Here is a 26,833-nt window from a genome sequence, read left to right as displayed (position 1 = left end):
TCTCCTGTACAGTACAGAATGTGTTCAGCTTGTTAAATTTACATAAATCTTTCACTAGCAGTGTGACTCTGAAGTGCTGCTCTGTATGTTTGTAGGTTTTCTCCCCAACAAACACAACAATGTCGATGAAACGTTTTGCACCGTCAAAAGCAACCGCGGGTGCCTTTGGTGTCATTCTACAGTATAGTACTGGACTTATTTGAAGGCTTGAGCTCTGAGAGTGTTTAAAAGAGAGAGAAAGGTGTGAAAATGTTTATGCATGTCTGAGAAAAGTGTATAAAGTGTGCCATGAGGAGGTTAACAGCCTGAAAACATCTATAATAGTTGTAAAAAAATTAAGTTGGCTACTTCGCGGATTTCACCTATCGCGGGTTATTTTTAGAACATAACCCCCGCAATAAACGAGGGACCACTGTATTGTAAAAAGGCATAATTTGTAGAAGCTACCCTAATGCAGACTTACCTGCACTTTCTTATTTTTCTATTACGAGTTTGAGCATCTTTAGGCTAATTGGTCAGGTTTTTGTTTTGGTTTACTTTTATCAACCTGGTTCTTTGCAACAGCCAGCAAGAACAGCTTTTGCTCTTGCGTCCTTCTACAGTTTGTCACAGTCTAGCTGAGAAGCTGACTGTGTGGAGTGAGGAGGAGGACCCGAGTACAAACATGCAAAACAAATCTTTAATCTATCTAAGAACAAGCCGTTTATTCAAGGCCGGAAAACATTACAAGAGGCAAAGGCGAAACTAAACAATAACCTAAACTTGGTGACCTAAGATTAAAACATAAAAACAAACCTAGAAACATGACATAGCATGAACATAGCAAACGACCCAAAGAAATGAATGAAAACACACAGACTAAATGCACACAGGAAGTGAGCAGGGGAAGTGGAAACACATGGGGAAACAGCTGATTAGAAAGAACATAATGACATCAGAGGGAAAAGTAAACTTAAACCTCACTGAATATAGAAACACAAGACTTTCAAAATAAAACAGGAAACATGGAGAGACAGGACAACACAAGCTTGACAATGACATGACAGACTAGACAAGAAACAAGACACAAAAGACAAGGAGACAGATGATAGTAATGGCTAAACTAAAACTCCACTAGACCCCAAATAAGACTAACACAATAACTTATAATCACAAACTTTACATAAGAAACTCAAAAATACAGAATAAACTCAAAACGCCAGGTCAGAAACATGACACAATTCTTGCTAGCATGCTTTAAGCAAGCGAAGTTGTTGCAGTCCAAAACTACAAGATGAATCTGAGGGGTGTACTACAATAATGGGTTGAGCCATCTCTGTGTCTTGAAAGTGGTGCTTTACTGGCCAAGTATGTGTACGCATACAAGAAACTGGGGTCCAGACAATAACCACATATGGAGCATATTATTGGAATAATATGTGCAGATATGAAATCAGCACCAACTGAACAATCAGTTCTCTGGAAAATAACACTACTAATCCTGTTGGTCTTCTAAGCACGGATGGTAGGAGGGTCTAAAGTTTTTCTGATCATCAATTTTAGGGTAAGTGAGTCCAGATACAGGAAAACTGCCCTCAGTATACTGAACTTGCTTCATACTACAAAGCCTGGGTTATGTGTTTAACAGAAAACTCAGACTTTAAGCTTGACTTAGCTTTCTGACCCATGCACTTTGCTTTTTATTACAAGTATCTGTCTTGTTGATTAATATCAGGCCAAATATTTAAAGATTGTGACGATTTCTTCATTATTAAGACTTGTACGTCTAAATTTGAAGCATGTTATCTGCAAAAACATGACGGGCTCATCAATAATGTATTGTTTACATAATGACAGAAGAATCATCTAACAGAAGAAATTTAATAGAAAGTTGATTAGTGCTTGGTAGGAGCCATATAATCCCATCCTGGGGACTGTTTAGGACGCAATGCAAACTTTTTTGTTCATGTCTTCCAGCAACGGTCTTCCTGGAGTTCTGGAAGAGACGCAGAGCTGTCCTCGCATATGACTGGGACCTCATTGACTGGGAAGAAGAGGAGGTAAAAGTCCTGTAGCTTATCTGCTCCCTTTAACATAAATAAATAGTATGAAAAGAAATTAGGAGGGAAAAGATAGTCAATTATATTTCTAGTTATTTCTTTTTTTCTTGAACAAGCACTTCTTCCCTGAAGAAATGTTGGCCTACTCATACCCTTTTCAGTCCATGTCAATCTCAAAGCATATATTTAAAAAGGTGGAGATGGTGTACTAAGAGCCTGTGTCAAGTCTGTCTCAGTTCATTTTATGAGTCACTGAAAATCTGCAGCTCTACAATGAAAGCACGAACAAACTAAAGACCCACACAGCTGTCATAATGTAATTTCTGTGGGTTTTTATGTTCTCTCCTGTCTTGTGTATCAACCTCCAACCATCATCTGTCAATCACATAATAGATAGTGAATGTGTTCTTTGAAGGCTGCTCTTCTTTCGATGTAAATGTGATTCAGAATTTCAATCTGCTTTGTACGTAACGTGAGAAGACAGGCTTTTGGTCAGAGCTTGAGGATATAAGGGTGGTTTGCAGCCACTTGGTTGTGCCTCTACACTGTCCCAGCTTGGCTATTATATCCTGTTGCTATGTGTCAGGCACCTTTGGACACAGCCTGCAGTTTGAGTCCTGTTGGCTGTGCTAGACTCTTGCCCAAATAGATCTGGTGCTTAGGGCCGGTTCTTGTGCTGCCATAATCAGAACCTCTGTGGCCTTTTCTAGCCGCTGGTAGGATTTCTTGACGTCAGAGACTTCCTCTATCTGTTGGTGGTACATCCCATGATACCCATGATCTGTGCTTTACACAGTTCGTATTAAATATTTGTGCTGATACCCTGAAGAAGAAGCTTTCTCCGTGGTAACCCTTTTAAAAAAAGTAGTACTTGTTCAGTCTTTTTCTAATTGCATTGACATGTCATGTCATTTATCCCACTAACTGAAGTCTGTTGAGTCCTTACGCTTTCCACTTCTGTGAAGATTGTGTTAATACATACCTCATACTGCCTGTGACTTGCACCCTCAACTATGCAATCCTGTGAAAAACTTCTCAGCAGAAATGGCTGCTAACTAGTAACTAAATGTGTGCTTTCTTACTGCAGTTTATGCTCATATGTGTAGTCTGTTATCTTTCAGGAAGAAATACGCCCGCAGTTTGAGGCCAAATACTCAAAGAAGGAGAGGATGAACCCTATATCTGGAAAACCTGAACCTTACCAGGCCTTCTCTGACAAATACAGTCGCCTCATCGTTTCCACATCTGGAATATTCTTTATGGTGAGTTTCTGGAGCAAGTGAGCATTAAGTAAAAGATGTGTTACTAAATGTGTCAACTGCTTTTTGTCTGCAATTACAATTTCCATTGTTCCATCTAAAACTAGACCTCTCAGTTTATAGACTGAAAAATTCAGTTATCATATATACATTCATAAGTGTTTACAGTTGAAATGTTCTCTTTTTCTTGTCACTGTCACGTCACAGATATTGGTGGTGATTGCTGCCGTGTTTGGCATCGTCATTTACCGAGTTATCACTGTCAGTACCTTCGCTGCCTTCGGCTGGGCTCTCATCAGGAACAACTCTCAGGTGGCGACCACGGGCACGGCAGTATGCATCAACTTTTGCATCATCATGCTCCTTAACGTGGTAAGTTTCTGCTGTTTTTCGACTGCACTGTGCAGAAGTAGAGCAATGACGAAATAGTTAATGCATTTATTTCAGGTGTGATAAATACTGTTTTAAATGTAACGGCTAATTCATGCATTGTATGAATAGTTACACGGATACATATAAGATTATCATTATCATTATTTTGATAGCTTTCTAACGCTTTTAACAGCATTTTTAGACAATAAATTTAGAGAAATACCTTGAGAAATACATTTAATTTCACCCTTTTTTACAGCTTTATGAAAAAGTTGCTCTGCTTCTTACCAATTTAGGTAAGCTGGTGACACACAATTTTGCAATTTCTTTTTGTATGAATAATGTTACGATATTCTTAAAATGAACTCCTTCTTTCTGTTTAACCACAGAGCAACCGAGGACAGAGTCTGAGTGGGAGAACAGCTTTACTTTCAAGATGTTTCTTTTTCAGTTTGTCAATCTTAACAGTTCAACTTTCTACATCGCCTTCTTTTTGGGAAGGTGAGTAAGTCACAGGCAATTTACAAATACAGGACAGGACCAGTATTAGTTGAATCATGTAACCAGTTTCACACAAATATACGTAGCTGAGTTCCTATTACTTATTCTTACACTGGCTAGTTGCCTTGTTTAGCAAAGGGGCCTGTATATTTTACTGTGATATTAAAGTCATTAGGGAATATCCAAAAGTCTTAAACAAAATATACTGAATCCTTTAGTACAGCTGACCTATAAGAAAGCAATCACCTGTCATGGTTTGCCTCCACCAGTGTGTGAATGTGAGAGTGAATGAATAGTGGAATTGTAAAGCCCTTTGAGTGTCTAGAAAGGCGCTATATAAATGCAATCCATTATTATTATTTAAATCAGAATAGCCTTAATACATTTTAAAGAGATGTTTTGTTTTTTTTTTGGGGGGGGGGGGGGGGGGGGGGGGTTGCTTGAATTGCTTGTATAGTTGTGAATAACCCATTGACAGAGATTAAGTTTTATATTACTTTAAACAGGAAGAGCATTTGTAAACTTTTGAAAATAGAAGTCTGTGGAGATTGCCTCATTTTTTTTTAGCCAGCTTCAAGTGGCCGTTCGAGGAACTGCAGTTTTTGGTGCATGATCATATGCTTCATCTTTCAGCCTTGCTGCTTGGGGATAGTTATCCTGATACCCTTTGAAGAGTTCACCTTTTGTGTAATTAGGGACAAATTGGAATTTTCCTGACGGTCAATGATAGTACTGTATGTGTAAATTATACAGCTGACGTTCAAATGCTGGTTGGTTGTTGGTTAGGTAAAAAATGTAAAATGTAGCTTACAAAATGTAACCTAATGCAGCGCAGTGTATCTCATTGAATCTATAACAGCATTGTATATTTTGTGTACTTCTGTTCTCGAAGCCTGTTTCTTTACACACATTATTGTGAGCACTTAGATCAGGGGTGGGCAATTCCAGGCCCCGAGGGCCGGTGTCCTGCAGGTTTTAGATCTCACCTTGGGTCAACACACCTGAATCACATGATTAGTTCGTTACCAGGCCTCTGGAGAACTTCAGGACATGTTGAGGAGCTAATTTAGCCATTTAAATCAGCTGTGTTGGTTCAAGGACACATCTAAAACCTGCAGGGAGACCGGCCCTCGAGGCCTGGAGTTGCCCACCCCTGATTTAGATTAATCTTCCAGCTTTTATTTGTTACATGAAATAAAATGCCTTTAAAGCCATCAAAATTGTCCTGTTAAGTACAGTTAGGAATAAGTTTAAGGTTTTCTGGATCTTGTAATTATCCAAGAGTAATAAAGTGTCACAGGAAAATTGTTTAATCTCTCTTAAAAGGACAACCAAAGGGATACAAAGATGTCTCAGGTCTTTCAGTACCAGAAAACTGGCATTTTGCATTACCAAGGCTTTCAAATCTAGAAGAGTTTTTATTTTTCAGTGACATCTATAATTTTAACCATCGGGTCCATTTTGATACATTTTACAGACTTTGAGCAAAGCCGTCTCTGGGCTTAACGTAGCTTATAGTGACGCTAAACATGTAGCTCTAATTGTGTGCTCTTTTATTAACTCCTTACTCCTGTTGTTTTTTTTCGACCCTTGGCCTACAGATTCACAGGTCGACCTGGTTCATATCTGCGTCTCATAAATCGCTGGAAACTGGAAGAAGTGAGTAATGACTTTCCTTTTCCCAGTGGGGAATAATCGCAAGGCATTATGGATTGACATATTTCTAACTTGGGCATTAAGCTATTACTGTATGGCTAACCACCAGGCATTTAACCCCCATCATTAGTAAGTGGTACTTCTGGGAACATGCAGGGAAATAATACAGTGGAGTGGTCTAAGGGGACAAAAGGCCTGAGCCGACGCTTTTAGGTGCTGAGCTAATGTTTTCCCTCAGCAGCAGAAATGGAAAAAGTCTCTATAATGTGACATGTACAGTACAAGTGTAGCCTCAGTCAGCCTTTCATTCCCATGCAGAACCATTATTGTCCTTAAAGACATTACTGCCTCGGCTGCACATTTAAAAAGCTGTTAAAGGTTGCAGGCATAAATCATAATCGTAAGTGTATGAAAAATAATTACAGGTTGTGACTATAGCCTTTCCAAAATAAACTGCACTTGCATTGCTGCAGTGGGTGTTTTCCAGCAAGTGATGCTTGCAAATCCTGTTAGACTCATGCTTATAACAGTGACTAGTTCTAGCGATCCTGGATTCCTTCTTGAAAATGAAACTCTTTTGTTTACACTTTAAAACACCATGTTGGCAAAGGCTAAAGTTTGATTTCATGCTATCTCTTTCTTGTCTCCTCAGTGCCATCCTAGTGGCTGTCTCATTGACCTCTGTATGCAGATGGGAATCATCATGGTGCTAAAACAGACGTGGAACAACTTTATGGAGCTCGGCTACCCGTGAGTTCCGTTTGCCGCTGTAACCTTAAAATAATATAAACCTGTTATGTGTTTAGACAAAAAGCAGCATCTGGTGTAAAAAATAAAATATATGGAGCTAGTTACTATGGCAACCTCTTACGTGTATGTATATGGAGTAACTACAAAAATATATAATTCTAGCCCATTACTAGCCCATTTTATTTAATGCTGAATTGCAAATGCATCTTGCTATCCAAGCTAGCTAGCCAGTGCTAGCATTAGCTGGCAACTCTCTAACTCTACGTCATCTGAAAATTTGAAAAAAACAAACCAAAAAAAAACACAGTTATGGCAAAATTGTCAAACTGTTGTTCACAGCTGGGTACATCACAGTGGATACATCCGTCGTTTATATACAGTCTATGTTGGTCGAGAAACGTAGTGTCAGATTGAAAAGGTGCTGAACGTATCTGAATCTATTGCCATGGTAAACATTCATGATCCCCAGGCAATGAATCCTGCTTTTCTAACCTTGTGATTCATCATCTACTGCAAAACTGGTCTCACTCCCATTTTGTTTTTTGTTGTTTGATAAAGTGTTTTTCTCTTTCGTGCTTTTTATAAATTTATTTATTTATTTATTTTTAAATCAATCATTTGACCAGTACTTACTTATGGTCATTTACCTAGCTAATAACATTCCCATATTACTCAACTGTGCTTGTGTGCAGCTCCAGTTACCATATGGTTACATGTACTGTGTTTAAGAACAGATCCGGAGAGCTTTTAAACTTGAAAACAGCAGTCTCTCGTGTTCCGAAACACCTGGACTTAGTGTAGTTGCACAAGAAGATCATGCCCAGTTTTTTTTTGTTTTTTACTCAGACTGATGCAGAACTGGTGGACGCGGCGGAGGCTGAGGAGAGAACACGGCCAAAATGCAAAGGCTGGCTTTCCACAGTGGGAGAGGGATTTTAACCTACAGCCAATGAATGCCTATGGACTGTTTGATGAATACCTGGAGATGAGTATGTTGGATGCAAGCACAATATGAATGAAATACGCTTTGCTGGTAACCTTTGATATCAGTTCTGTATTTTAAGGCTATCCTAAAATGCACTCTACAGTTTAATCTTCAGAATTTATCTAAACAATTTTTTTATCTTGGTCCCAGCAGCTTCAATCCATGTTATGTAATTCTGACACTGCACTATATTGAATTAGAGCTAGAAGCTTTTCCACGTGCTTTAAGGAGCTTTAAGGTGCATTTGATGTTTTTGATCATTGTTTTGGATTTTCATCCTACAGTTTTTAAGTTCACCCATTCCCAGATTTGAAATCGCTCAAATAAATCCACTATACGCTTTCTTCAAGTCATAAAGAGCTGAACAGGACAGAAACTACTGCCTTACATTCATGCAGCAGCCAATAACATGACTCTAAATTCTTAAATTCCAGTCTAAAAAAAAACTGTTTGAAAGCATGATGAACATCTAAAGGAGATGTTGGACATCAGGCATGTTTTTGTTACATGCCTGATGTTCAAGGTAGCTAGTTTACCTTTATACAGTCTGGCTTCATTAAACCTAATAACCACAATCAGGCGAAACCTTCTCACAACACTGGTTTTCAACTCGATAAATAAAGGTTAGGGTCAACAGTATCATTCCTTCATATTTGTGCATGAGTAGATATGATTGTAAATCCCTTAAATGTATCCCTATTCTTAATGATCTTTATGATCCAGCCATGGTGATGTCAAACAGCCAAAAACTTACAGCGAGTAGTAAACAAACAGAGCCTTTTTTAATATCTGTGCACTGAGGTCTGCTCGAGCTTTGAGTGGTCAATAGACAGAGATTTTATAAATGTAGCTTGCTCAGGGTAGCAGGCTACTGTGCAGCATAAATGTCTGGATTTACCATGGCAACCACAAATCCTGCTTGTAATTAAATTGAGTAGAAATCAAAACAACGGTCGCCTCAAGGTGCTTCTTATTGTTAGATAAAGACCCAACATTAATGCAGGCAAAACCCCGTCAATCAGACAGCCCTCTATGAGCAAGCACTTGGCGACAGTGGGAAGGAAAACCTCCCCTTTAACAGGAAGAAACCTCAAACAGAACCAGGCATCTGCCGTGGCCGGCTGTAGTGCAGGCCTCTGAAGTCTTGCACTGTTTGTTTCAGTTTTACAGTTTGGCTTTACCACCATCTTCGTGGCAGCTTTCCCTCTGGCCCCTCTCTTGGCGCTGATCAACAACATCATCGAGATCCGTTTAGACGCTTACAAGTTTGTCACACAGTGGCGACGCCCTCTGCCATCACAAGCCAAAGACATAGGTAAAGAGTAAAATGCAGTACGTTCCTTTATTACAGAAACACTTTCCTGTTTGTGGGGTGTCTTTGAAATCATTCTTTATTGGCAGGGATCTGGTATGGCATTTTGGAGGGCATCGGCATCTTGTCCGTCATCACCAACGCCTTTGTGATCGCCGTTACCTCGGACTTCATCCCCCGCCTTGTTTACGCCTACAAGTACGGACCCTGCGCTGGTCAGGGCCGAGCAGGGGAGGGGTGAGGGATGATTTCACAGTTTTTGCTTTAATTCTGTGTTGCTGCATGCTGCAGTTGGTAAAATCATTTCCCGTATGTGCCGCAGGTGCATGATGGGTTATGTCAACGCCAGTCTCTCAGTTTTCCGGGTGTCAGATTTTGAGAGGAGGTCGCACCCCAGGACGAATGGCTCGGAGCTGTTTGGAGAAGCCGTGAAGTACTGCAGGTGGTGTGAGAAGTGAAAAGCTGTTATTTTGAGGCAGCTGTAGAAAACAGAAACACTGTGGGAAGAGAAGTTTGTTTATTTTAAAAAGGCTTCAGCTAAAAGCACAGGGTCAACTATAAGATAATCCACTACTTTATTCACAATTCTGGTAACTGAGTGATCTTACTGAGATCCACATTGAACTGAAGTTACAGAACATCATTTTGGAAACGCCCCATTTTCTGCCAGTATCCCAATTTTCCTGCTCACTAATATGAGTACCGTAATTGTCGGGCTATAAGCCGCTACTTTTTGCACAAGCTTTGAACCCTGCGGCTTTTAGTCAGGTGCGGCTTTTCTATGGATTGTCCATGATTTTTGTCATATCGTAAGACGATTTGTTTTGTGTGTTCCGCTGTTGTACGGCACTACGTTGCCTGGCGGAAGGATCGGGGTTCAAGAGTGGTATGTTAGTCACATGTCCGTGCGCCAGGCAACGTAGTGCCGTACGAAGTAGCTCGAAAAACAAACTTCAAAGTAGCGGTACGCGTTCAGCGGGAGGCGTGGATGATGAGCGGCGATAAACTTGCGAAAAGCAAGTTATGCCCAACTCCACCGGTGGATTCTGACAGCGTGGAAAAGTGTGAAAACATCCACGATCACCAACGGATTTTGAAGGGCTGGACTGCTGCATGATGGAGAGGAGGACACCGCCACGGCCCTTCAGAGGGTGTTCGACTCTGACACTGACAACGAGGATTTCTTTGGTTTTGAAAGTGACAACGAAGGAGAGAAGCGGAGAGTGGATGACGAAGCCATCCTGAGCCTGTTTGTTTCCGACACTGGAGGAGAGGACTTTGGTGGTTTTAGTGCGCAGGAAGAAGAGAAAGATGGTGAATGACTGACTTTTCTTCTTGTTAAAGCCGTGTTACTGCACCTGAGCCTAAAAGGTAGTCCGAATCTATTTTTCTGGTGTGCTGTAGGCTACTGTTATGTACTACATGTGCAAATATGTACCCATAACTTGTTTTTCAAAATATTAATAAAAGTGATGTCTCCAAACAGCCATCTCTTTCCTGACAATTCCCTTTGTGCATATTCTCTTACATATGATAAGTCAACATTGAAACACCTGCGGCTTTTAGTCAGGTGCGGCTAATGTATGTACAAAACAGGATTTTCCCCGGATTTTAGCTTGTGCGGCTAATATTCAGGTGCGCTTTGTAGTCCGGGAAATACGGTAAATGAGTCATCAGTGTTTCTGTAGGATGAACTTTGACCTTTCTCTTTTTTCCCCTCCCCTTTTAGGTATCGTGACTACAGGGAGCCTCCAGATTCTGCAGAGCCTTACTCTTACACTCTGCAGTTCTGGCACGTCCTGGCAGCCCGGCTGGCCTTCATCATTGTTTTTGAGGTCAGTCTTTTGTAGTCACTGACAAATGACAGCAGGCTGCAGGCTGCCTTTGGAATTGGATTCCTTCTTATTATTTTGTCAACAGGTTTTCACCTTTCTCTCTTATTTATCAGGACCAACCAGCAGTGCTGTGAAAAAGTACTTGACTCCCTTCTTTCCCCCTTCAAACTAATTCTAATTTTATAGAAAGATAAAAAGAGTAAATGCAAATTTCAGTTTTTAAATTATGATTTCATTGATCAAAAAAGCTATCTTACCTCGACCTTAGTCTAGGTGAATTAGTTGTTGTGAACCATATTTTTTTTTTAGAAAAATTTGTTTTAGATTACGAGCCACACCCAGGAAGACCTGTTGAATCAAGAATTCACTTAAATAGAACCTGTCTGAGAAGCTGAAGAGGTCTAAGAGATCTCATAAAGGAGGAACATCATGACACGATCTAAAGAAACTCAAGAAGATCTGAGAGAACAGATGAGAGACAAAGTCATCGACACCGGGGTGGAAGGGTTACAAAGGCATTTCTAAGGCTGAGGGAGGTCGTTATTCACAAATGGAGAAAACTTGGAGCATTCACAGGAAAGTCCACCCTTCCAAAATTTCTCTATGAGTGCATCAGCAACTTATCAAGGAGGTTACAAGAGAACTGCAGACGTAAATTGTCCCTAAAGGTCAAAGGTCATGGCTCAAAAATAAGAAAGACACTGGGCAACAATGGCACCAGGGGAGAGTTGGTGGAGACAGCCACAGCTGACCAAAAAGAACATAAAGGCTCGTTTCACAATTGCCAGAAACTATCTTACATCTATTCTATTCAATTCAATTCAATTTTATTTATATAACGCCAAATCACAACAAAAGTCACCTCAAGGCGCTTCATAGATACAGAGAAAAACCCAACAATCATATGACCCCCTATGAGCAAGCACTTTGGCGACAGTGGGAAGGAAAAACTCCCTTTTAACAGGAAGAAACCTCCGGCAGAACCAGGCTCAGGGAGGGGCGGGGCCATCTGCTGCAACCGGTTGGGGCGAGAGAAGAAAAACATATGCCATAAAACTAACACAACATCATACAAGCAGGCAGACATGGTTGTAACAGTGTGGTGATCTGGGCCTACCTTGCTGCTTCAGGATTTGGACAACTTGCTGTAATTGGTGGAGCCATGAATTATGCTCTCTACCAGAAAATCCTGAAGGAGAATGTCAGGCCATCAGTTCATGCCCTGAAGCGCAAGCTCACTTCTGCAGCAGGACAATGATCCCAAATACACCAGATAGTCCACCTCTGAATGGCTAAAAATAACGAAACTTCAGGTTTTGGAGTGACTAGTCAAAGTCTGAACTTAAATCTTTGACCTTAAAAGGCCGTTCATGTCTGAAAACCCTCCAGTGTTGCTAAATTAAAACAGTTTTGCAAAGAGAATGCCTCAATTTCTCCACAATGAAGTGAAAGACTCATTGCCAGTTGGCACACTTGATTGCAGTTCTTGGGCGGCACAACCAGTTATGTTTAGATGGATTGTTTTCCCCTTAAAAATAATTTAAAATTGCATTTTGCATTTACTGGGGTTACTTTTGAATAATAATAAAAGTGTTCAATGATCTGAAACATGCAAGTGTTACAAATATGCAAAAAAGTAAGAAATCATGAAGGGGTTAAATACATTTTCATAGAACTGTATTTTTCTCAATATTTTTCTCAAATCTAAAAAAGCCTAATAGAGACATGGCTCTAGTGAATATTTTTAACCATGACCCATCAACTCAAATCATTTAGAGACTAAAGATTTGATGAATTGCAGAAAAGTGCAGCCACAGAAGCCCAGTCATGTTCTAACGTTGCTGTGACCAAAATAGAGTCATGCAATTTAAAAAAAACATGTTCTGCTTCCTGTGTTTGGCATTCTGAGCAACCTGTTCCAGCTTTCAGCGGCTGGAGGAGTGCACTCTTCTATTTTAGCTCACACGCTCTAAGTAACATTGCAACTAATCCAGATTTAGGAGGTGTAAAAAAAGCATTTTATAAATCCAGATTAGAGCTGCTCGGGTACAGTGTATTTATCAGAGAAGAGGCTCAAATAAACGTGTCACTCGGAAATTTTTTACCATCTTTCAAATCATTTGTTATGCTTTGTGAAGCATTTAACTGATAAAGAGCCAGTCTTTCCTATTAGGACATAACAATCAAAGAAGAAAAGCATTACTGCATCTTATCACTTCAAAGTTCTTAGCATAGTGGAGGTATAGCTCTGGGATTTCTGATAAAGTTCTGTGTTTTTGTAGCATATGGTCTTTGCCATCAAGACTCTGATCGCATACCTGATCCCCGACCTTCCCAAGGACCTGCGAGACAGAATGCGCAGGGAGAAATACTTGATCCAGGAGATGATGTATGAGGCTGAGTTGGAGAGACTGCAAAAGGAAAAAAACGAGAAGAAGAAGAAAGACAGGGTCCACCATAAGGAATGGCCCTGAACACACCAACAGGTACATGTAGAGAGATTTTCTTCAGCTCTATTAAGGCTGTATATCAAAAATGGCTACCATGATGTCATTTATTTGTTTGTGAAGACCAGCGTTGGGGTTGTTATTTAGGAAAAGTATTGCTTTATTACTTTTATTAAATGTAAGTATGTTACTGAATTACTCACCAGAAAGAGTAAAAAATTTTTACACTACTCGTTACATTACTTTCCAGTTACTCTGTAAAATGACCTGAAACACAGTGTCATGTAATTACTATTTAACAAACCTGAGGCTACAGTCCCACACATCAGCCCAAATCCCTATCCTAGTGAGGACAGGCCTACAATCTTTCTTTTAGTAGTTGCATATGAACACAAAGCAAAGAAACCTCAAAGGGGCTGCTGCAGTGATTCTACTTAAGTGGCATGAACAGGTGGAAACAGAGGCTTCAAGTCTGATGACTCATCATTTAACTAAGTGAAGATCAAGCCTATTAAAGATCAGTGTTTGGTTGCTGGGTTGGGGTCGGCATATACTCTGGGTTTTTGGCTAGCTTTGCCTTAGCATGCTGTCTGTGCAGACATGTGCAAAAAATAAAGTTGCTTTATCAGTAAAATGTGGCTTGTGGGCTTGTGTTAATTTTGTGAAATTAAAATAAAAGTGATGCACATAACTCCTCAAAGCTGATGCCGCTCCACCATTTTACTCCACCCAAATTCAGTTGATTGTAGTGCAAGTACACAAGACAAAAAAAAAGTGTTCGATGTGGGGTGGTTTTTTTTCATTTCTGCTGCTGATAACTGAAGAACCTTTGTAACAGACGTAAAGAGATAATTGTAACTGCAATATAATTGCTGAATTTAGTATCATATTAACATATTACATTACAGTATTATGGACACATGTAATGTGATGAATCATATTACTTTGCATGCGTTGTATTAGTTACTGGTGTAATGTTTACTTTGTAATGCGTTACACCAGTACACTGGTGAAGACCCATGTTGATGGTTTAAAGTTATTAATTTGACCACTGCTGTTCTTTTAGCCGGTATTTAGTGCCTAAAATTAGAATACCATAAAGTGGATGGGCGACATATGCAGACATAAGTGTCTGCTAAGTCACACAGAGAGGTTTGATTTGTAGTGGCATTTACCGCTTTACTCACCACGTTCTCATCCCAACGCATAACATACCGGCGCATGTGACAGATCGTCGGTATGTTACGCATTCTGAGGCATGAGAGCCGAAAGGAATGAATCTATACATGTAAATGTGTTTTATGTTCTGATCATGAATCACTCTGGAAAACACTACGTGATAGGTTTAAGCTTATGGTTAAGGTTCTGGTTCAGGCTGGAAGCGAGGGCTGGAGCCTCTGCTCGAAGCGTGTGTTCCCACCACGAGCGGCATTCTGTTGGATTCAATTGAGAATCTGGAGCATCTCATAAGGACGCAGAAGGGTACCTCTCGTGTCACTATGAGACTCCTCGGGCTGTGAGAAATTGTCAGTATGTTGCGCGTTGGGAATGAGAATGTTCTGGCTTTACTACCTTTTAAAGATTTTTACCGCTAAGTTTTAAAAGTTTAAAAAGTCCGAGTTATTAAATACTTAGCGGTGTGACTCAGCTATAGAGACCAAAAGCCTTTTTTGTATAAGGCTGTAAGCGTCCCTGTTTCCGCTATGATGTTTTACCAAGGGGGTCTTTGGAGACAGTCTTGAGGAAATGCAGTATTTGGCATTAATGCATTAGCTTCCGTTTTCAGCTCTGGTAGTTGCCATTTACTCACAACTAGCATCTTCTTATGGGGACTACAAATTTCAGTCCACCAGAACAGCTGTTGCAGTCTTGTATTTACTCTAGCTAACTAGCAAATTGTGCTAACGTTTAGTTCTGACTGAAAATGTGAACTGATTGAAAGCCTGGTTTATGTTTTTTATCTATATCCAGTCTATCCACAGAAATTCAAAAGCCCATCTAATATCGACTTAATAAATGTACAGTTGTATGACCAGGAAATGAAAGTTCTTGTGTTTAATAAGTGTTATAGTCACTTTTAGTTGGCATTTTCTGTTACTGGACTAAAACCCAGACTACAGTTCAAGTTATTGCTCAAAAGATGACATTAAAAGCAGTTTTCTGCTGCCATGGATGAATGCCGTGTATATTCAGTACAAAGTGTATTCAAACTGCGATCCAAAAAAATGTAAATAAAGCTGTTTGTTTGAAATGTTTCTCGGTGTTTGCAAGCTTTACACCAGTGTCTCTTATTTCCAGGTAGTCAGCAGGTCTTTGGTTTTCACAGCACAGCAGAGGGAGAGTGCCGGGTTTCCTGCATGTACTGGACTCTCATCCCTTCCTCCTGCTATGTCAGACCAGCCCCTCCTGTTGGACAGTTTCTGAACTGCATCTAGCTCACCGTAACAGTGACTTTGGAGCCCATGTCTGCAAAACTAAGAGAAGTGCTCTGGAACATTTGGCAGTGGGATTTGCTACTTTTTCCCTTCCAGTTTGGACTCTCAGCAGGGTACATCTTCAGATCCTGAATGTAGATTTTAAGCAAGATGAAACTTTTCCACATTTTCTGTTTTAGATGAGAGGACCTACTCTCCTGAGCTTACTAGGTAACAAACCCTGTTTACATTTCTTCTTGCTAAGGGAGTTCACATTTTGCTTCACTGTAAATAAATGTATTTAAATGAATGTCAGGCTTATATGCTCTGCTATAGTGTAGTGCAAGAAAAATTAAGTAATGTAAAGACCTATTCTATCAAGGCTATGGCGCTGTCCACAGTTTGCCTATATTGGAAATGCTTTCCACTTGAATTTAGATTGATAACTGCAGTAATAAATATTATTTATTGTAAAGACATTTGACTTTCCCTTTCTTGATTATATCTTGAGTCAGTAGATGTTTTTTATTTAGACATTATTGTCATTAACACTGAAAAAAAACGTCATGGTAAGTTTAATGCATGGTTTAAAAGTACAGGGAGACAACTGTAAAAATTGAATATGGAAAATTCTTTCACTGCATCCAGCTTTTTTTTTTTTAACGTATTTTTACTTTTTTTTCATAGCAGGTGAGTCAGCACTCACTAAAAAGTGAAAAAGGTGTATTTATTTAATTGAGTTCCTACTTCAAGGAAACAGACTCATATATATTTCTAGTTAATTAATTCCACAGTAAAACCACAGAGGCAAAAATGTCAACTTTCTTTAGAGGTGCAAACCAATACGAACCAATGGGATAAAAACAGTCAGCAATAATCAAATGGATAATAACTTTATTAATGAGTATTTACTCTCATACTTCTTCTACAATTGGTTCATTATTTTCTTAAAATATATTTCCCAATGAAAAGGTTAAAATAAAAGTGAACATGGTAAAGTAACTATTTTCTGCTACTTCATAGAGTACTTTTATTACCCCGCATTTGAGAGGAAGATATCAGACTTCAAGTTACTTTTTTTATTTTAACAGGAAGTAGAACTCTTGAAATTAAGAGTCTCTTTTCGAGAGTGCTCTGAGCCAAGACAAACAACATGAGGTTCACAACTCTGATTTTGACCCAGGACTCTCTTCCCATGTGGAAAAGCACTCACCACTGGGTCACATTAACGAACTGAGGTCGAAGTCATCACTGAGAGCCACTTCTGGCTGCTCCCCTGCCATACGGGGTCACCACCACAGGTAGCTCCACATGTTTGTTTTGACAGTTTCACACTTCCTGATGCATCACCAAAGGGGATTATTGTCCCCGGCTAGAAATGAAGTAACATTTCACTTTCCAGGCAAGTGTAAAAACCAGTACTTTTCTACTAACAGTACACAATCAGAAAATGTAATTTTTGGTTTTATTTGAATCGTTCTCCTGAGTCTTGGTAACCAGGGAACGAAGAAAATAATCATTCTAACATGTTTTGCTAAAAGTGAAACCAATGGCTGTAACTTTTTTGATTGGTTACTCTTTACAAAACTGTCACTGACTTTTCCAAAGTCTGCCATCTCAACCAGATATCGTTAAAATGGTGCCAGATCCAAGTAAATTTAACACAGAGTCTTCTTTTTTATTCATTCTTTCTTGTATTAAGAAGAGCAACTTTATCTGTAATGGACTCTGTTTTGTAGGGTTGTATTGCTGTTTTTTAACATCACTTTCACTGCTCAAATCTTTCGTGACACCACCAGGTATTGAGTTCAGAGGTGTGAATTGTTGTGCATTTGAAATACTCTAATCCTGAGTAACGCCAGCATTTATCATCCCACACCAACAGAGGGAGTCAGAGCCTTAATTTGCAGTTCACATTTTGTTAACTGTGCAACCTCTTGCAATATTAATAATACCCCGATGAAGACAGAGCCATAGCTCAAAGCAAATTAATGAATTCCTATAAATTCCACGACAGCCTCTAGATTTGCACTCTTTTGTAGATCATACACAAAAATGAAGGAATCATTGCTATCATCAATAAGATGTTTTCCTAAGCCCAAACACATCTGTTTGTCAATGGTCTGTCACTATCTGGTCATTTTGAACATGCAAATAATCATAGATTAAAGAGCAGAGGATTGTCCTCCAGCATGGATTACTTTGGTGTGGTGGCCTTTGCGCAAGCTGCAATTTGATTATTAAAAGCAGGGGACAGAGGAGGCAAACTGTTTTGTTTCCTATTAAGGGGACTTTTCTCCCCTGTAAGAGGATTACCCCTGACACACGCTCAGGAGTTACATAAGGCTGTCAGAGGATAACATCTGACATTTCCTCATATCCTGTATTTTGGCAGTTCGGCACTCTGTGAAATCACTATAGTTGAAAGGTACGCATGCAGTGAAAAAGTAACAAGGCATATGTGGAAATTAGAATGCATCGCAGGGCAGAAAGAGCTAACCTCAGCATTTTCTCCTCTTACTGACAACATTTAAAAGAATCTCTGTGGTTTTCAGGTTATGTTGTTATAAAGCTCTGTATTCTCTGGATCTCAAATGGATCAAATGACTAAGTCTAACATGAAAGGTACTGCTTATTGTTTAGTGAAACCACAGAAAGTTGGTTGAAACCCTAAAGTTCCATTCACTCCTGTTCATTTAAGTGCCATTTTTAAATGCAGAATGCTGCTGTTTTGCTGTTTTTTTTAGCCAATAAACCCCCTGAGAGGAGGTCTCTGTGGCAAAACAGCCAGATTTTTGTCTGCAAAGGCGGTGGAGGAGACCAAAACAAAGATAAAAGGAGAGTTCACTCACTGGGCCCACGTCCTCATTTGAGGTTTGACAGCGTTTTAGTAGATAGAGGTGCATGGCTTAAACATGAATTGGCGAAGGCCTTGAAGGGGGCTGGCGGTGGCTCCCGGACCCCATCTCCAAAAAGTATTCTACTTACTTGCAAGCAGACAGAAACATAAATGCTTGTCAATACTGTGATTGTTGTGTGTGATGAATTTAATTGTTGGTAACGTGAAGGTCTTAGTCTCCTCATAGCTGCTTTAACAAGAGTCCCTGGGCTGTATTATTAGTCAAGGTAGCTTGGCTGATAAAAAAAAATACAGAACATTGCAAACTTTCTTTAAGCATCTCACAGAGAGCTGACTTCAGACATTAAATGCTAGGAGTTGTATTCCCCCTAGCATTAAAGTAAATCAACAATTAGGAAAGCCAGACTTTGAAATTAATGCATTCATTATTGTGGCATCATGCCAGCTTCTGTGAGTAGCTGCATCAGCACCTAAACTTTTGTGGATAATTTTATTTTACTGCTGGCTCTAATTTGGTGGACTTGGACAGTGATTTACATACAAATTTAGAGGAAGAGGAAAAGACAGTCATTTGTTATAATGGCTAGTCAGTTCCCTGTTCCATTTAAGCACTGTGGTGTGTAACCACAACCGGTGGGCAGCCTGCTGAAACATTGCTACATCTAGTTCACAGCCCCCCTGCTACCTCCTCCACTACACACCCTGTTCTCCACATATCCTCACTGCTTTCTCACGCTCTCTCTCTTTTTCTCTATCTCTCTCTCTCACACACACATACACACACACCCAAGGTTCTGAGGACCTGCAGCTAGCCAGGAGTCTGTGATCCTAAGTCGTCACATTTACAACCCGAGTCAGCATGAAGCCATTGCTGTGTGGTGGAAAATATCTTGCCTGGATCCTGTACCAAAGTTGACACCATAAGTATCAGGCGGTTGCCTTCACATCACATATGATGCAAACATTTGATTATCTGCAGAGATCCCGAAGGAACAGCTGCACGTTGAGGATGGCCTTCTTTGATTTCTTAAGTGCATTTAATACAATTCAGCTGCTGCTGCGGAGAGAGAGAGAAGCAACAGGAAATGTCAAGGAACATGCCCACCATCCCATGGATCATTGACTACCAGACAGACAGGCTGGCTATGTGTTGTAGAGAAGCTCTTCAGGGAACTGTGCTTACTCCATTCCTGTTCACCTGGTTGAATTACTGAGTGATGGACAGGAGGACGAGTGCAGGGCACTAGTAGAGGATTTTGTGTAGTGGTCTGGAAGAAATCAACTTCAGAAGGAAAAGGATGATGTCTACACTGTCCATGTCTGGGTTCTGTTTCTTAAGTAAACTGAGATGCTTCAGTGTCTGCAGTGATGGAGATTTTCTATCACTAGTGCTGGTGAGTAAAGTGTGCTTTGCTGTGGTCTGCCAGGGGGAGCAGCATTGGACGTAGTGACACTAAAGACTAAAGACTGAAATTCAATATTTTTGATTCTTGGTAGAGAGGTCCCTGAACTGTTATCCCTCATGGATCGTCCTGACCACCCTGTGCACCATTTACAGGCGAGAACACCTAATTAATGAATTAATAATGAGAAAGTATTATATAAAATATGTAATACATTAGTATTATTAATAATAAATATTTTTTAAATCTTTTATAAAACTTTATAAAAGTTCATTTATACAGCTAATTGTTGTTGTTGTTACAAAATAATTTTTGAAATATGGGATAAATAACATATTTCTTATTCTTCTTATTATGAAACTTGCGGGATGAAATCAAATGCACATACAAAATAAAGCTCACAGCTTCATCATGGCTTCAGGTACAGATTCCTTTACAAATTCTTTCTCATGTGTAATATTTGCATCGATCAGTGGCTTAAGCAGAAGGCCAGGTGGCTGGCAGCACATGTTTTCTCCCCCTCATAATGTAGACAAATCTCGCCGTGTGCCAGAAACCCGCCTTCTTTAAATGTCAAGGCTCCAGCTGCTTACTCTGTACACAGTTAACGAGCACCTCTTGGAAGCTGCCTGGCAGACTGTTTCCACACACTCAAGCCTTAGACAGCAAGTCCCTGAAGTGACATCCCAGATCATCACAGCAAATACCAGGAAACCAAAAAAAAGAAAAGGTAACTGAACACTCCTCACTCCTGCTGCTTTGCGGTGTGGTTGCCACAGCGACACAGCTGACATGTCCATCTCTATTTTCCTCCATCTACTATTCTTCACGCTGTTTCTCCTCCACACACAAACTCATGTTCTCATATTCTTGGAGTCTACTACTGACTACAAAATAATTTCCCCCAGGGATCAATAAAGTATTCTGATTCTGATTCTGATTCTGATAGTAAAACACTGAAAGTAGAGCTTTTATTTCTCTTTGAAAACACGGGCACATGTCCGAGGCATTTCAGTCAACCATCTTCCTTTTGGTTTGGGCCATGCTGGTAACAGTGCAAAATCAGTGTGAATGTCACTTCAGTTTCAACTAACAGCAGCATTTCAGGCAAGCTGGAGACAGGAAATAGAAGACTGACTGAGACTATTGTAAAGTGAAGTGCAGTATCTCAAGCAGGAGGACATTAGAGCATGAATAACAATTTCACAATCTCTCACAGAAAGGAAATGCTTATTTTTTGATATGAAGTAGAGATGATGCATTGAGTATTTATTCTTTAGTCACCTTTCTTACTCAAATATGTTGGTAGACCTCTCTGCACTGAATCATACCTGTTATTAATCTCTGTCTCTCTTCCACAGCATGTCTTTTATCATGTCTTCCTTCTCTGACCCCAACCGGTCGCAGCAGATGGCCCCGCCCCTCCCTGAGCCTGATTCTGCTGGAGGCTTCTTCCTGTTAAAAGGGAGTTTTTCCTTCCCACTGTCACCAAAGTGCTTGCTCATTAGGGGGTCATATTGTTGGGTTTTTCTCTGTATGTATTATTGTAGGGTCTACCTTACAATATAAAGCACTTTGAGGTGACTATTGTTGTGATTTGGTGCCATATAAATAAAATTGAATTGAATTGAATAGGGCAGCACGGTGGCACGGTGGTTAGCACTGTTGCCGCACAGCAAGAAGGTCCTGAGTTCAATTCCACCATCAGGCCGGGGTCTTTCTGTGTGGAGTTTGCATGTTCTCCCCGTGTTTGCGTGGGTTCTCTCCGGGTACTCCGGCTTCCTCCCACCGTCCAAAGACATGCAGCTTGTGGGGATAGGTTAATTGGATAATTCAAATTGCCACTAGGTGTGAATGTGCGAGTGAATCTGAGTGTGAATGGTTGTCTGTCCCTGTGTGTTGGCCCTGCGACTGGCGACCTGTCCAGGGTGTACCCCGCCTCTCGCCCTATGACAGCTGGGATAGGCTCCAGCACCCCCCGCGACCCTGAAAAGGATAAGCGGTAGCGAATGGATGGATGGATGAATTGAATAGAAAAACAGTTTTTAACCACTGAGTCAATTTACTCGTCGAACTTAAAGCCAGAGTCAAATATTACACAAAAGGGCTTCAAATGGGTGGAGAGAGGCTTTGAAGGAATTATTATAACACGATCAGTTGAAAGGTGGGTCGTTACAGGAAAGACATAGCAGCGCTTGAAAAATGAAAACTATCAAAAATGAACTGTTCATGCCCACTGATATTGACTGCAGTTCAAAACTGACAAAGTGAAATGCTGATGTAAACTGAAGACACCTTTGTTTTCTCAGCTTGTTTTCTCGCCTGACTGAGACGGCTGAATGTTGTCTCTGGGGTTAGCCCAGGGCCCTTTAGGTGTACTAATGATTAGAGAGCAGAGAGGGCAGTGAGGAGGATGGGAGTTCATAAGAGTCAGGCAAGTTTGGTGTGACAGCTAAAGTTTGGCTGAAACTGGCTCACGCAACAGACAAAATTCCCAAATAAAACAGAAAATTCACTAAAGAATGAGCAGAAAAAGAAAAGAATGAAGGCGTTGCTATCAAAGTCAAAGTCCAGACCTTAAACCTGATTGAAATTCTTTAGCAAGATCTTGACAAAACTGTACATACCCTTAATTAACTGAAAGTCATAAAGAACAGTATGCTGACATTCCTCAAGTTATTGCTGCTGAAGGTGGTTCTATAAGATACTGAGTGAATGAGCTTCCCCGGCCTCAACAGAGTGCTGTGAAAACTTTCACATGACTGTAGGAATGGGACAAATGTGAAATGGCCTTACCAATGTGCCTGTTAGAAACAATTCAACAAGCACTGGATAATTTTCAGGTGAGCAAGCAGTTTCCCATTTTCCACATTAAAGCGCTCTTACTCTTTCACTGCCATGTGAAAGAAAGAGAAAAACAGGACTACCCTTTTCAAAAAAAAGTGTAAGATCACATCACTGATGTGAGAAGCTGTTTGTGACTCAGCAGGTGTTAAAATGATCTGGATGGAAAATAACATCATTGTAGTAATAAAATCAGTTAAGAGAGCTCAAACACATGACACAACTGAGTGGCTTAATGAAAAAACTTTAGATTATTTCACAATACCAAGAGTTCTCTAAAGGTCAAAAGCAGAATCTCAGGTCAGTAAGTCATGTCTGTGATTGTTAGAAGAGTCTTTCCTGTTATTTCTCTGCTTTCTGTCTTCCTTTCTTAAACATGGGTCAGCTCCTACACTCCAGATTTACAAGACAGGGTTTCTTTTCCAGAAAACACATGAGAGACAGAGTCAGGTAAGAACATCCAGCAGGCACAGCTAATGGGAAGAGGAGGTGGAGACAAGCAGGCAAGTCCATCAAAAAGTAGAACTGAAAACAGCAAAAGCGACGCATGAGTAACGTTCTGGTGAAAGCCTGACTGAAATGGTACCACTGAATGGTAAACAGGTGCACCTGCCTGGGATGCAAACTGATGGGAGAGAGAAAAGGAGATCAAAAGAGGAGGAAAGGGAGACTGAAAGCAGGTCTGCAATGGAGGACATGGAGACCATGATAATTGCCTTGATATAAAAATATTTATTATCGTTTTCCCGCTAAATGTCGAGATCTGGGCACAGGTAGAGCTCCTAGTCAAAGTACAACAGTTGTGATGGTCCCAGACTCCACTAGGACACTCCACAGTGTCCAAACTCTCTCAAATCCAAACAAAGACTGCTCACCACTCTCCCGTCCCCAGGCAGACCTGAGCACAGGGAAACAGCTCTTTCACAGGTAAGTGGAAACATTAACTTAAGGCTTGGAGCCTGGCTGCACTAACTGATGCAAGACAATGATCCAGTGAGGACTGAACAGGACATCAGGAACAGGTCTGTGATTAAACCAGGTGTTTGGAGGCAAAAGGAGAGTCCTGCTTTTGCTAAACACACATCTACATACAAATGAGTTGGAGAGAGAGAACGTCACAAGAGGAGAGGACTGTGACAAAAAATGCTTTAACTTTGACTTTGGTCAGGTGAAATAAGACACTTTTACATATAAATATTGTGATTAAGCCCAGGTCTGTCTCTTTATATTGTGATTGGTTGGCAGCCAGAACCGAAGAGATGGGCAAATAGGGACAGAGACTGAGAAAACTAAAGCAAGTACAAGTACAGCAGAACTTATAGTATACAGACCTAGGAAGAATCCCAGAGAAGTTTCTGATACTAAAAAAAATGTAGTTAATTTTTAAAAATCCTTTAAAAGTTCTTCAAGCTGAGAACATCTCATTTATTTTACTCTTGTGAAGCCACTTGGCTGTGATAGTCTTTAGTAACAGAGACACTCGCACATCTGCAGTGTGCACCACTGGACAGATAATGAGGATTAATAACATGCCTTAGCAGATCACATCTTCTCCAGACACCGACCCTACATTCAGACTGAAATATTTGATCAGACAATTTTAAGGGCAAAGCAGCCAGTGTTTTTCTCACAGAGGAAATTACTTTGTAGATGAGACTCTCTTCTTGCCTTCTTCCCACAGAATCTGGGTCAGCTTCATCTGCTGTATCAGTGGCCCCTCGATTGAGTCTCTACAGTCTCTTACTGTCTCATCGCATGCTGCACCTCAAACTGGCTGTCTTAGAACGAGTAATTGCCTTTTGAAGGGCAATGCGCTAGCCCAGGAGAATATGTGAGCCAAGTTGAAACCTCAGATTGCACATACAGATGTAATATAACAGACATTTAAGCGGACAACAACAGCAAAAGAGGAGCAGCTACCACCCAAAGTGTTTGGCTTTATGGAGGTGGCAGAGAGCACTTTCTGTAGCATAAAATACAACCCATACAGTAGGTCTCAATGGCATCAGATACAAAAACAAATTCTTATTAAATACTTTATTTAAACAGGTATTGTCACTGGGTTTGACATCTCTTTCTCAAGATAGACAGCTATTACCATATAAAATAAAATTACGTATTCCACACAATCAAAAATTAAGAAAAACAACGTTAAAAAAAAGCAGGTTGTACATTTGCAATAGCCAGATCAAAGGAAGAGCCACTGGCATATAAAACTGTGTCATCTGCATAAAAATATATAAAACAGTTTTGAAGGCTTTGCTTCAGGCTTTGTGCATGTTGACATAAAAGAAAGCATTTGTACGTCATTTGATTTGTTTGGGGAGATTCAGCTGAACACCACCTACTCAAATCAGAGACATTATCAAAGTCAAAGTTAGCCTTATTGTCAAAGACCATATTTACAATCACACACAGGAATTTGAAACTGCAATGCTCGCATGGCCCTCAGTGTACACTAAAACAATATAAAGATAAAAAGATAAAAATAAAATGGGAGCCTTATGTGCAACACAATACTATACAATCTTATTTAAACAGCAGTGTCCAACACAATTATAGTGATTGTGGGCAAGTTTGTGTGCGAGTGGGGTGGGGCAGTCAGTGAAAAGGCAATGGTGGCAGGTCAGAGTTTTGTATGTTTCACAGGGAAGAAGTGAACGCAGGTCTGCAGTTCGTGTGTGAGAGCAGGGAGTGAATTCAGCATCCTGACAGCCTGATGGTCGAAGCTGTCTCTCAGTCTGCTGGTTCTGGCCAAGAGGCTCTTCAGTCTCCTTCCTGAGCAAACTGAAGAAGCTGTTAGACGGATGAGTGGAGTTACCTGTAATGCAGAGGGCTTTCTGGATGAGTTGGGTGCAGTAGATGTACTGGAGAGAGGAAAGAGAGGTACCTACGATCCTGTCCGCTGCTCTTACTACCCATTGTAACTATGGCAAAATACTCTCAACGGTGCTCATAGTTGGGGTTGAGGCTCTTGCTCTTCCCAGTTTGTGGAGAAAGTAGAGTCACTGTTGGGCTTTACTGACCAGCAATGATGTGTTTTTTGACTAGGAGAGATCTTCTGAGATGTGCACACCCAGGAACTTGGTGCTGCGTACCTTCTCCATAGCAGCACCATTGACAGTGCAACATGTTCAAGATCTATTAAAAAAAACCATTAGAATGTATCAGTAAAATTAATTGGTTACATTTTAATGGAAATAAAATTTACTTGATTAGTAAATGTTCAGTTTATATTGGCCATATTTTTCTTAATGATTAACTATTTGAATATATAAGCCCTTGATTTTCTATATTTCATTTGTATTTTATTCACATTTATTGCTTCATATTCATGAGGATCAAGAATCATTTACTTGTGTTATACATTTTCTGTGTCACATTTTCAGTGTGTGTGATTTCCAGTGACAATGCACAGTTAGAATTGGTGTAACTTCACAGTTGAGCGACACTTAGTAGTTTTATTACTATATGACTAAATATTGGCTGCTTATATGAAACATATTCATAAAGCAGAGAGTGTATAGAGCACTTAAAGCATCCTATACAACAAATGATATCGGAGTAAATGTGCAGTCATATTCATTTTGTTCCCACTAGTGCTGTCAGTGTTAATCTGAAATGACGTTAACGCCACAACAGGCAAATCTCCGTTATCGAGTTACCGCGGATCGCCCCGTGCGTGGGGCTGGACTGTGTCAACACCTTAACGAGCAAACTACACAGTAGTTCCCACCCATGTAATTGAGCATTGCGTGGCACATCCGACATACTGTTTTACTTTTGCCCATGACACGCTTACCTTCAGGGTCATACGTCACATGAAGACCAAAATAGTTCCACAGGCCAGATCTGAATGAGGGTGGGGGAGGTTCAATTTGCCATGTTGCAACGAGCTAAGCTTCTGTCTTGCTAGCTTGCGCTGCGCTCAGTGGATCTGCGCTCGACAGTGCAGCCTAGGTGGAGTAGTCAAACGCAGATCCACTGAGCTCTCAACACAGACAGCATTGTCAGAAGAAAAGTTGATAATATAAATTAAAAATATTGTATTGTTCATATGCATACCGAACCGAAAGCACTTTATCGAATGGTTCAATATCGGTGCAACCCTTAATAAATAAATAAATAAAAAAATAAAAAAATATATATATATATT

The 26,833-nt window shown here is 40.2% G+C and overlaps 1 protein-coding gene across 5 annotated transcripts in view; it reads left to right on the top strand.

Annotated features, from left to right (window-relative positions):
- LOC147309537 (anoctamin-4-like) overlaps positions 1-16,049 on the top strand; it is a 54,285-nt gene extending 38,236 nt beyond the window's left edge. For 4 of the 5 annotated variants that reach the window (XM_086268504.1, XM_086268506.1, XM_086268505.1 and 1 more), the window contains 14 exons: positions 1,957-2,039; positions 3,161-3,301; positions 3,506-3,670; positions 3,930-3,966; positions 4,060-4,171; positions 5,773-5,830; positions 6,480-6,577; positions 7,424-7,566; positions 8,725-8,877; positions 8,964-9,111; positions 9,197-9,316; positions 10,604-10,709; positions 12,992-13,195; positions 15,455-16,049. In XM_086268504.1, coding sequence (XP_086124630.1) covers positions 1,957-2,039; positions 3,161-3,301; positions 3,506-3,670; positions 3,930-3,966; positions 4,060-4,171; positions 5,773-5,830; positions 6,480-6,577; positions 7,424-7,566; positions 8,725-8,877; positions 8,964-9,111; positions 9,197-9,316; positions 10,604-10,709; positions 12,992-13,183 — 1,556 coding nt within the window. In that variant the 3' untranslated portion in view covers positions 13,184-13,195; positions 15,455-16,049. Of the gene's footprint in view, positions 1-1,956; positions 2,040-3,160; positions 3,302-3,505; positions 3,671-3,929; positions 3,967-4,059; positions 4,172-5,772; positions 5,831-6,479; positions 6,578-7,423; positions 7,567-8,724; positions 8,878-8,963; positions 9,112-9,196; positions 10,189-10,603; positions 10,710-12,991; positions 13,196-15,454 lie in introns of those variants that run through there. The other variant, XR_015125621.1, reaches the window with a different exon arrangement.
- Positions 16,050-26,833: the final 10,784 nt, after the last annotated feature.

Source organism: Aulonocara sp. 'chitande type north' Nkhata Bay, linkage group LG17 (genome assembly GCF_057382095.1).
Source record: "Aulonocara sp. 'chitande type north' Nkhata Bay isolate Kocher_YH1m ecotype deep benthic linkage group LG17, A_spYH_male_GT1.1, whole genome shotgun sequence".
Taxonomy (NCBI): domain Eukaryota; kingdom Metazoa; phylum Chordata; class Actinopteri; order Cichliformes; family Cichlidae; genus Aulonocara; species Aulonocara sp. 'chitande type north' Nkhata Bay.
This window is presented reverse-complemented; position numbering and strand designations above follow the sequence as displayed.